Raw genomic sequence first — 11,978 nt, forward strand, 5'->3', positions numbered from 1 at the left:
GATTTTTATGAATTATCTTTGAAAGACAGGGTCCTGAAAAAGGGAAGATTATTTTTTTGCTGGGTTTATATGTGATGCATTGTGGGTAAATGGTGACTGACTAATTTACAAATAATAATGAGTAGGCCTAGTTACATATGATGCAAGGAGATTTGTAGATGAGTCAGTCACTACTCTGATGAACAAGCCTTGGCTGTGTCTTTGCTTCACTAGGCTGGCCAGCCATGATAATAACAACATTGTTAGACAACAACACAAGGTTAGTGGTTTTATAACTTACACATTAAAAAAACTGTTACAAAGTCTACTGTGTATAGTGTTAAATGTAACCCTGCCTTACATAAAGCTTACAGAATTAATTGCAGAAGAGCATCTTAACTCAGATGACATAAAATGTATACTTTCTACATTGAAACCTGTCTGTATTTATTTTTCAAAGTTAACATTGTGTGTGTAGAGTGTAATTAATATTTAAAGTAATTGTAACCATTCTTTGCAGAACGCTCAGCCCTGCTATAGTAGTTCACTAAACTACAGAGTATGTTGTCCACTGAAGTTGTTGTCTCTGGCTCTTTTGATATTATATTCAGAATGAATAACAACCAGGTTTGTGATAGTTTGAGCCACCTTAGGTCAAGATTGTTCTCAATTCACATGACCAGACAATTAAAACCACAGGCCTATAGTCATAACACAGATGAAAAGGGAAGCTATGTATAATAATAATATTTTGTCATAGCCTACGAATAGGACCCAGAGTTTTACCTGACCAGGTCATGATCAGGAAGAACTCCAGGCCCCAGAAAAGACACATTTTGCCACACCGCTTTTGAACTGGTGGTGCCACCTCTGAGGGAGCGGACATTGTTTGCATCCATGTGGATTCATAGTGATTCAAAACATTGGCTAAGGATGAAGTATTACTTGCCACATGTCTGTAAAGTGGCAGTTTATCCCTACACCATAGGGATGAATGTCGAACTGGAGTGAAACCTACTTACGCTCACTCACATTTCTATAAACAGTCAAACAGTGTATCAATCATTTTTACAAAGGGAACTGCGTGATAAACTACTATATCATGGAGACTTTATTCCTCATAGTGGTGAGAAGATGCACACACCCAAACACCCTTTTTTATTTTTCTAGGTTTGTGTTTTCGATTTGAGCGATCTGTTAAATACTGACAACAGAATCAATGCGTGGCAGAGTGGCCTATAAAAGCTGAAGAACACATGCACATCCAGGTACTTTTGGCTGATGAAGACCTAAGGGTGGAAACGTTGATATAATAACATCACCAGGGAACATGAGCAGCAATGTGGCGTTTTCCTTTTTATATTTCAGAGTGGCCTATAAGACATTAGGGGAACAGATGTTGCTCTTTATTTTCTCCTGGATAAAATCCAAGAGGGTTTGACAAACCATTCCCTTGGAAACGGAGTAGGTCAATATTGAGTAAAATGGGGAAGGTTTATGGTGCATCACCAGGCCCAAGAGTATGTAATAGAAGCCAAGGCAGAGGGAAGTCTCTCCCTCTCAGTGAGCCCTGGCCATCACAAAGGATCACATGACCTGAAAATCATAACCCGCACAGCCTACTATACGAAAACCTCGGTCCCCACCGCTCCTCCTCCTCATCTGCATATTTTCTGGGGAACACAGGGTTTCCTGGGATGAAGAAACCCAAGGCAGGCTGGAGGAGTGTGTGTCTCAATGTTTCTGTGTCACAGCCTGGACAGAGCGGAGGGGCCTAAAACAGCACCACACGCTGAGTTTGCTCCAATGGGACTACAGAGAGACAAATGGTCCGAGTCACATCCAACTCTCCCTCACTAAGACCCAGGGCCAGGCAGCAAGAGGTCCAACAAACACACACCTGGAGACAAACCAAAACACACACAGAAATAGGTCAAACCAGACTGGGCAGTGCTGCAAGTGAAGCCCCGCAGTCTTGGACGAAGTTGTCTGGAACCACTGATCAAAGCTCAGTTTAGTCATTTTGACCCCAAATGGCTGTGGTAAAAATTGTGGTAGGATAAGCTTATCCTAGGTCTGCTGTAGGGGCAAGGCAACCTTTAGCTCTATGGTGATCGTTCTGCCCACTGTGGTAGGGTCATGACTCTGTGTACGGGCCTGGACAGATGCTAAATTCCTCTTCTATTCCTGATGCCTATTTCTTTACCTTTACTAGAGGGAGGGGCTTAATATGTTACCTTTACTAGAGGGAGGAGCTTAAGATGCATATCCAAAGCAGTTGAAACGATGCAGACTGACGGATGGAACTTTATTCTCACAGTATTATACACTCCGGATTATTTTAGAAAATACATATTTGAGTAGTAATGTCATGATTACTCAAGTAACAACTCATTCAGGATGATACACTGAGAAAAGGTGTGACTACAGAAATAGCATGAAAGCCCTTCATACTGCAAGTGCCAGTAAAACACAGTTCTGTTTTATCTCCCCTCTTCTCCTCTTCTCCACTCGCTTGTCCTGTCCTCTTAATTCTGTTCTGTCCTTTCTCACCTCATCCTCCCCTCCTCTCTCCATCCGATGAGCAGTCTTGATAAATTGCTGAGTCACTAAACCTGCTGCTTCTGAGGCAGAATACAGCATCTTCTCTGTGTGTGTGTGTCTGTGTGTGTCCAATGTACCTTTCCCGATTAGGAATGTTTGTCTGATTCACTTCTCATAAATGTAAATGTGTAACTACTCATTCATAAACAGTTTCAAGGGTTTTTCCTAGACTACAATAGGTAATTGCAGCCCACTTATGGACGCTGTATAATAGCCTGACTGTTTTTGTCTATACTCTTGTCTGATTACTGATGCTTTAGTTTAGAGCAGTGGTCACCAACTGATTCAAGATCACTTTGAGTCAAAATGCAATCCGAGATCTACCGCTCAGATTTTTTTTTTAACCTGAACCTATGCAACGTCAAGCAATTAAAAACAGTTCTGTAACAATGAGGTTTGTGCAGTAGACTATAGACCCAATACATCATCACTGCATATTGACTATCCTTGACTATGCAAAATTGTCCTACTCAAGAAGGATCATGGTTGTCAGTTATAAACAAACAATGTGAAAGGAATGAATGACAGGAAGAAGTAGCCTTCACTATTCTGTGGGGTTTTATGTGGCTGTATGACAGACCCGCTTGTATTATGATTCAGTGTGGGTTAGTATAGTGTCATGATGTTGACCTGGGGGTAGGTTTATGACCCCCCCCCCATAAATACCTTTCTCCCTTCCCTCTCTCTCTTGACTCTACAGAAGGACTCTTGAAGAGCCTTTGTTAAACATACAGAGTCTGGGAACATCAAAAGGTGGGGGGGGAAAGGAACCATATTTCGGTAATCCAACCAGTTGAAAATATGTGTTTGTACTTAAGGAATATGAGGTCAGTTGTCATCTGAGACATTCTTATTAATGATAGGATGACACACTATCGTGGAAAGTCTACACATTATAGTTATCAGATTCACATGGAATTATTGTGCAATTTAAATGTTTAAATATGAAACTATTTGTGAAAAAATGAAATGTAATTTTAGCTTCCAAATGAGAGAATTGGGTTTTCATAAGGTTAAAGCTCTGCTCAATCAGTGCCCCGCCCCTGTGAAGAGACATGGGTTATAAACTATGAAACACACCCTTCTCTCCCTCCACTATATACAGTGGGGGGGGAAAGTATTTGATCCCCTGCTGATTTTGTACGTTTGCCCAGTTACAAAGAAATGATCAGTCTATAATTTTAATAGTAGGTTTATTTGAACAGTGAGAGACAGAATAACAACAACAAAAAATCCAGAAAAACGCATGTCAAAAATGTTCTAAAATCATTTGCATTTTAATGAGGGAAATAAGTATTTGACCCCTCTGCAAAACATGACTTCCTAATCATAACAGATCAGCTACTGGTCATTCTGAAATAACCTCTCGAGTTCTCTCGTCTTTAAACGGTCAGGCTGAAACATGAGTCAGTCCGGCCCTGGTAGATACAACGACAACTAAAACTACTTGGTGGCAAAACCCTTGTTGGCAATCACAGAGGTCAGACGTTTCTTGTAGTTGGCCACCAGGTTTGCACACATCTCAGGAGGGATTTTGTCCCACTCCTCTTTGCAGATCTTCTCCAAGTCATTAAGGTTGAGGCTGACGTTTGGCAACTCGAACCTTCAGCTCCCTCCACAGATTTTCTATGGGATTAAGGTCTGGAGACTGACTAGGCCACTCCAGGACCTTAATGTGCTTCTTCTTGAGCCACTCCTTTGTTGCCTTGGCCGTGTGTTTTGGGTCATTGTCATGCTGGAATACCCATTCACGACCCATTTTCAATGCCCTGGCTGAGGGAAGGAGGTTCTCACCCAAGATTTGACGGTACATGGCCCCGTCCATCGTCCCTTTGATGCGGTGAAGTTGTCCTGTCCCCTTAGCAGAAAAACACCCCCAAAGCATAATGTTTCCACCTCCGTGTTTGATGGTGGAGATGGTGTTCTTGGGGTCATAGGCAGCATTCCTCCTCCTCCAAACACGGCAAGTTGAGTTGATGTCAAAGAGCTCCATTTTGGTCTCATCTGACCACAACACTTTCACCCAGTTGTCCTCTGAATCATTCAGATGTTCATTGGCAAACTTCAGACGGGCATGTATATATGCTTTCTTGAGCAGGGGGACCTTGCGGGTGCTGCAGGATTTCAGTCCTTCACGGCATAGTGTGTTACCAATTGTTTTCTTGGTGACTATGGTCCCAGCTGCCTTGAGATCATTGACAAGATCCTCCCGTGTAGTTCTGGGCTGATTCCTCACCGTTCTCATGATCATTGCAACTCCACGAGGTGAGATCTTGCATGGAGCTCCAGGCCGAGGGATATTGACAGTTCTTTTGTGTTTCTTCCATTTGCGAATAATCACACCAAATGTTGTCACCTTCTCACCAAGCTGTTTAGCGATGGTCTTGTAGCCCATCCAGCCTTGTGTAGGTCTACAATCTTGTCCCTGACATCCTTGGAGAGCTCTTTGGTCTTGGCCATGGTGGAGAGTTTGGAATCTGATTGATTGATTGATTGATTGATTGCTTCTGTGGACAGGTGTCTTTTATACAGGTAACAAGCTGCGGTTAGGAGCACTCCCTTTAAGAGTGTGCTCCTAATCTCAGCTCGTTACCTGTATAAAAGACACCTGGGAGCCAGAAATCTTTCTGATTGAGAGGGGGTCAAATACTTATTTCCCCTCATTAAAATGCAAATCATTTTATAACATTTTTTACATGCGTTTTTCTGGATATTTTTGTTGTTATTCTGTCTCTCACTGTTCAAATAAACCTACCATTAAAATTATAGACTGATCCTTTCTTTGTCAGTGGGCAAACATACAAAATCAGCAGGGGATCAAATACTTTTTTCCCCCACTGTAAGCCCTTTACGAAAATATAACTTTCTGTTCTGATGACATTAGGGTGACAGTCCTATGTTGAAAGTGTTCAGATAATAAGCTGTTCCGGGTACATTAGGGTGAGAGCCCTATATTAGAAGGACATAGACCACCTACAGAACTAAGCCAACCTCAGCAAGAACCTAACGAAATTAGCATCAAATTTCAATGTGAAGGTGACGACCTCCATGCCAGAAGGATGAAATTCGACTATACCAGCCAGAATATAGCATGAGCTAAAAGTATGGCAACTTGGTATGAACTTTGAACTCTTATTCACTCCAGAAGTGATACCTCCTAGCCGTTGAGTTGTCAGCGGCCGCTGTAAACGTGGGCTAGGAAAGGACGGACAAAGGACTCTTCTAACAAACAACACAATACTACCAAGTATCCAGTTTACCACCAGAGATACTCTTCAAAGGACAAGGAAGATCTCTGTTGGGCAACACGGCCAGCATCTACGACCAACCTACCGATGCATAGCTCAGAGTAAATATTTATTGCATTCTCCTTTTTCTAATGGACGGTAATTTAGAATGCATAAGATACTGTATTTACGATAGCATAGCTTCTCCCTTTGTTCCTCAGTCTTCCCGCTCTTTCACTCAAACCCAACGCCCTTTCCTTTGTGTAACCTGCCGTCATACAGGTTCCGTCCCCCAGGGACGTTTTCTTGTAGGACATAATTAATATTCAATGTATGATCCATTCTGTGTATATGTAATTCTGTGAGATTATTTAGGTATTTAGTAAATAAATAATTAAACCAAAGTTTGTATTGCTGATTCAACTTGTTAGCCAGGGTTCGTGAAGATAAGCAAGAATTCTACAATGTTCAGATGAGACTGAAACAAGGTGACGATTAATATTGACTGCTATTGATGTAAAAGATTACTAGGTCTTTAAGAGTTTATTTGGAAGATAACAGCTCTATAAACATTCTTTCGTGGTGCCCCGACTTTCTAGTTAATTATCTACCTGATTAGCTCAATCAGGTAATATTAGTTACAGAGAAAGGATTTTATAGAATAGCATGTCATATCATTTAATCCGGCATAGCCAAAGACACGACAATAGGCTAGTGACTCTGGATAATGTATGCATCCCTCAGTTCTCTTCAGTGTTGTAGTAGCCTACTCGAGTCCGGCCTAGGAGTGTCTCGGTCTTGTCTTGGTGTCAGATACATTTTTACTCGTAATTTCTTGCCGAGACCAACCAATACCAGGGAAGTGAAAAAACTCATATCAGATCCCATAAAACCGCTTTGCCAGGCTAAATAGCCACACTCCTTTCATGACACATTAATATCTTGTTGTTACTTTTGTTAAATCATTTGTATACATTTTAAATGGCTTTTACAGATTGGATGTTTTACAAGAAAAAGTACTTTTATTCATGGTTGTTTCTATTGTTTTTAACAACATGCACTTTTTAACAAATGTAAATGTAATATTCAAATGCTGTTTTTATGCTTTTATGCAGTTTTTACGTGTATAAATGTTGTACAAATATAAATGAGCTGTTTTTAAAGGAAATGTAATAATAACACTTTTCCAACAGGAAAAAAAATATATATCTTATCGACTATTTTCTGGTCTTCCTACTGTACTCTTAACATTACTGTCCTTTACTTTCATTGAAAAATATGTGCCTCATCATTTCCTTGATTTGCTGGTAGGGAAGAGTGGGGATCATTGTTTGAAAGTGTCTCACTCTGAGAGGAGGGAGGGAGCAGCGGTGAAGCTTCCTCACCTGACTTACCGTCCCTCCTCTCTCCCTCCCTTCACTGAAAAAAGAGAACAGTCTTCCAGCTGATGGCGAAACTTAAGTTGCACTGCATTATTTCTGCACCAATTCATGTTGTTACTCCTATGACCAGAGAAAGTTAAATATCCCTTCATATTAAAAAAGACAAGCCTCTAATAATAACGGAATAATAATATGTCAATCATTATTTTAATTATGTTGGTAACCCATTGTATAAAAGTGATTCAAAGCCAGTGTTTTGAGGATATATTGGCATGGTAATAACACCCATTCCAATATATCCTCCAAACACCGGCATCTCGAGCATTATCACTTCATTGAGAGGCTTTGAAGCCACTGGTCGGCCATATTGGTACTCCCTAGTAGGAGCAGTCCTCCATTGGAATTAATGGAATTCTACAGTATTTCAATTAAATGTTTAGAGAACAAAATTACATGGAATTAAGTAGGGGTCAGTAACATTTGTAGTCTCTTTTACAAGTGCCAAGTACCAAGATGACTGCTAGGTGGTTTAAATACAGCACCCCCTGTCAGTCATCCAGAGTTTATACACATCACTGGTCTAGACAGGAGCTAATGGCTGTGAGAGCAGAACACAGGTGGGATGTTTCTGATGCCATGACTGGATTTACCGTGACAGGAAGACCGTTCTCCCAGTGTCTCTGTTTATTTTTGGAGAATAAACAATATACTAAAGATATTTGCATGCAAAGTGATAAGAGGCTGACAGCTGTTTTTGCAGGCCACAATAGCCAAGCAGGCAAACAGTCTGACAAAAAAGGATGGATGGTTGATTGTAACTGGGGGCTACATCCTCTCATGGCAACATCAAACGCGCACCTATAAACTTGGAGGAGAAAAACATATTGGTCGCAGGCATTCTGTGTGTTAGTGCGTGATGAAATTGAGGCTACTGTGAATCAAGCCACAATGGATGGGTATGATACTGTTAGCATGATGCTAAACTAGTCACACAGTTACTCATCTAACTGGGGAACTGATATTACGAACGTGGCTCTCCTTGCACAATATAAGATTTTTAGCCTCGTGGGCATCCCTTGTTGACAACGTTGCACCACGTGCATGTTCTACACAACACATGGGCATCGGTATGGATGCTTTGATGGTGAAAAACACTGGCTCCGTGGCCTTGCAGCGAGAGGCAGCGTTTCAAATCCTCTGTCAATGTCCTCCATCTCTCTCCCTCGTTCGCTGCCCGGACTCACCTCCTCTGCGTGTTTCCTCAGCGCTTTCTCCCGTTCATACTGCGTGATGAGCTGTTCGTTGTCCTCCTTTAACAGTTCTAGCTCCACTTCATGCTCCTGGTTTTCCGCGAACACCGAATCCAGGTTCTCCAGCACAGCCACGACGAGCGGCATCAGTTCTTTCACCACATCTTCGTCGTATTTTCCTATCAGTTTCTCGAACTCGCGGTAGATGGAGTTGGCCAGGCCCGATACCCGCTCCGACATCATAGCCGATGTCCCCGGGTCGTCCTGATACACTACTCCGTCCTCCAACTCCATTTTCTTGCTTTCCTTGAACAAATCGGTCCTGTGAATAGGGTTTACACTTACCCCGCCACTATGAATTCCGTTATTTCCTTTAAGAAAATCGAATGTGTATTCCCTTTAAAAGCTTGAATTTAAATGGCAATATCCGTGTAATTGTCCCTCCCTGGAAGCGTTCGATAGACGTGGATAATTGTTTTCCTCCAGTTCCGTCTTCTCGCAAGAGAGGTGCGTTCAGTTCACTTGAACGTTTGCTACTTTGCAGAACTGTTTGTACTGAACGACACGTTTTCAAAAAACGTTTTTGAACAGACTGAGGTACGTTTGCTCCCGTTTGGTAGGTGTGGTGAGGTGTGACTTGAAGCAACGAGTGACGTATTTAAAGGGCAGTGACTATGCTGACAGCGTTCCCCCAGCCCACAACCTCCCCGTTATTCAACTGGTCGTTCAGTACCGTTTCCGTTCAATTGAACGTTCCAGAACGTAAAAACTTACTGAATGCAGCCCAGCTGAGTATCACGTGATGACGTCATATTTTAACGTGGATAATGTAGTTTTACCGAATATTTGTAGCCTACTATGTAACAAAGTAATAGGACAGTATACTGTCAATAAAGGCATCTTTATTTAAATTCCATTGTCCTCAAAATACTTTAAGATCCTGCTCTAATAATGATGACATTTAAGTTATTTAGCAGATGCTCTTATCCAGAGCGATTTACAGTTAGTGCATTCATCTTATGATAGCTATCAGTCATGGTAAGTAAAGTTTTCCTCAATGAAGTAGCTAAATAATAAATTAATTAAATATTAAAATAATATATGCAATAAATAACATATTTCTTCAATAAATTATACATTGTATTTGTAACCCACTATCTCACAAACCCAAAGACCTAAACAACAGACTAAAACAACCAAAAAGAAAAAACAAGTGGCAAAATTGTCCTACTCAAGAGGGATCATGGTTGTCAGTTATAAACAAACAATGTGAAAGGAATGAATGACAGGAAGAAGTAGCCTTCACTATTCTGTGGGGTTTTATGTGGCTGTATGACAGACCCGCTTGTATTATGATTGTGTAAGCTAGTATAGGCTAGTGACTCTGGATAATGTATGCATCCCTCAGTTCTCTTCAGTGTTGTAGTAGCCTACTCGAGTCCGGCCTAGGAGTGTCTCGGTCTTGTCTTGGTGTCAGATACATTTTTACTCATCATTTCTTGCCGAGACCAACCAATACCAGGGAAGTGAAAAACTCATAATTGTCAGATCCCATAAAACCGCTTTGCCAGGCTAAATAGCCACACTCCTTTCATGACACATTAATAGCTTATTGACTATTTTCTGGTCTTCCTACTGTACTCTTAACATTACTGTCCTTTACTTTCATTGAAAAATATCCTAAAACTTTGTAGTGCTCCTCATCATTTCCTTGATTTTCTGGTAAGGAAGAGTGGGGATCATTGTTTGAAAGTTGCTCGCTCACTATTAGTAAGGGGAGACCGGGGGAAGTTGGAACATATTTTATATTTTTATCTGTTATAGACCTGTTGGAGTTAGTGATCATTTGTAGACTGGCTCTCTATTTTCCCTCAACATGCATTTGTCACCATTCTGAATGTCTAAAGAATTCATATGTTCTTCCTAAATACTGAATGAACACAGTGGCCATTTTGAACTCTTATTATGGTGGCAACTAGGGGTGCGCCAACATAATCGGATTTACTCTTGATTACTCTTGATCAGAAACCTTGGAGTGTGCTTTAAATGCCGGTAAAGCTTATACCTCAAGTGTGAATTACTGTGCCATCACTCAAAGCGCTTCTCAGAGAGCATCATTATGTTCATTCACTCATTCACACACATTGTTCAAAGGTAAATGACCCCGACAGATCAAAATGCACATGATGTACTTACTTAGTCTTATTCAATTATCAACGGAAAAGGCTAATAAATAGCCTAATGCATGGCTGGCTACTATTGCCTGCATTTATTCCAGACAGATTTAGATGAAGGTAGGCTAATTCACTTGCCCCATATATTGTTTCACTTAAGACAGAAGAACTAGCCAATAGTTGTTTAGAGAACACAGAGCTTTACACTTTGAGTGAAAGAGAGATGCGTGTTGGCAGCAAAAATTACGAATAATCAGATTACGTATTTAAAAACAAAATCTGATTACGGATAATAAAAAAAAATACTTGTGTCATAGTCATATTCTGAAAATTCTCCATATCCATTACTATACTCGTTTTGTCCGAGTACTTGGTACAGCCCTAGTGGCTACCATGGTCTTCTTGAATAGGACTCACATTTTCCTAGTTTCGGTCTTGTCTCGGTCTCTTCCACCCTCCAGTCTTGGTCTCAACTCTGACTGGATTTGCTCCGGTCTCGATCTTGAATCGGTCTCCCTTTAGGTGGTCTTGAACACAACACTTGATATCTTGTGGGGGCTTTCTGATGAAGTAATCTGTAAAGTTGAGCCGTACCCTGAATAGCAGCACATTCATGTCTTCATCCAAGTTTATTTCCTCATGGTAGTTCTTCACAGGCTGGATGCAGCCTACTGGTACTCCCAGTTTAGTACTGCGCTGCTCCATCTGCAATGAAAGAATAAAGTTGGAATTCAATTGAATGAGCTGTACCTGTGTATGTAACTACCATGGAACATGTTGTCGTGTCTTTGGCTATGCCGGATTAAGTGATATGACATGCTAACCTATAAAATTCTTTCTCTAATTAATATTACCTGATTAAGCTAATCATGTAAATGTAATTAACTAGAAAGTCGGGGCACCACGGAAGAACGTTTATAGAGCCGTTATCTTCCGAATAAACTCTTAAAATACTTAGTAATACTTTACATCGGTAGCAGTCAATATTAACCCTTATCTTATTTTCAGTCTCATAATGAAAGTTGTAAATTCTTGGCTATCTTCACGAACCCTGGCTAACAAGTTGAATCAGCAATACCAAATTGGGTTTAATTATTTCTTTACTACATACCTAATCACACAGAATTACATATACACAGAATACAAATGATGTCATACAGAAAACGTCCCGGTAGACGGAACAGATATGACGGCTGGTTACACAAAGGAAAGGGGGTTGGGCTTGAATGAAAGAGCGGGAAGACTTAGGAATAAAGAAACAGCAGCTATGCTATCGTAAATACATTATCTTATGCATTCTAAATTACCGCCCATTTGGAAAAGGAAAATGCAATAAATATTTACTCTGAGCTGCGCTTCGGT

The 11,978-nt window shown here is 40.8% G+C and overlaps 1 protein-coding gene across 7 annotated transcripts in view; it reads right to left on the reverse strand.

The window, feature by feature from the left end:
- Positions 1-8,962, reverse strand: part of LOC106601728 (C-Jun-amino-terminal kinase-interacting protein 4) — a 51,164-nt gene extending 42,202 nt beyond the window's left edge. For 6 of the 7 annotated variants that reach the window (XM_082972788.1, XM_045715491.2, XM_082972787.1 and 3 more), the window contains exon 1: positions 8,437-8,960. In XM_082972788.1, coding sequence (XP_082828914.1) covers positions 8,437-8,736 — 300 coding nt within the window. In that variant the 5' untranslated portion in view covers positions 8,737-8,960. Of the gene's footprint in view, positions 1-8,436 lie in introns of all 7 variants that reach the window. The other variant, XR_014391694.1, reaches the window with a different exon arrangement.
- Positions 8,963-11,978: the final 3,016 nt, after the last annotated feature.

This window comes from Salmo salar, chromosome 03, assembly GCF_965601325.2.
Source record: "Salmo salar chromosome 03, fSalSal1, whole genome shotgun sequence".
NCBI classification, from domain to species: Eukaryota; Metazoa; Chordata; class Actinopteri; order Salmoniformes; family Salmonidae; genus Salmo; species Salmo salar.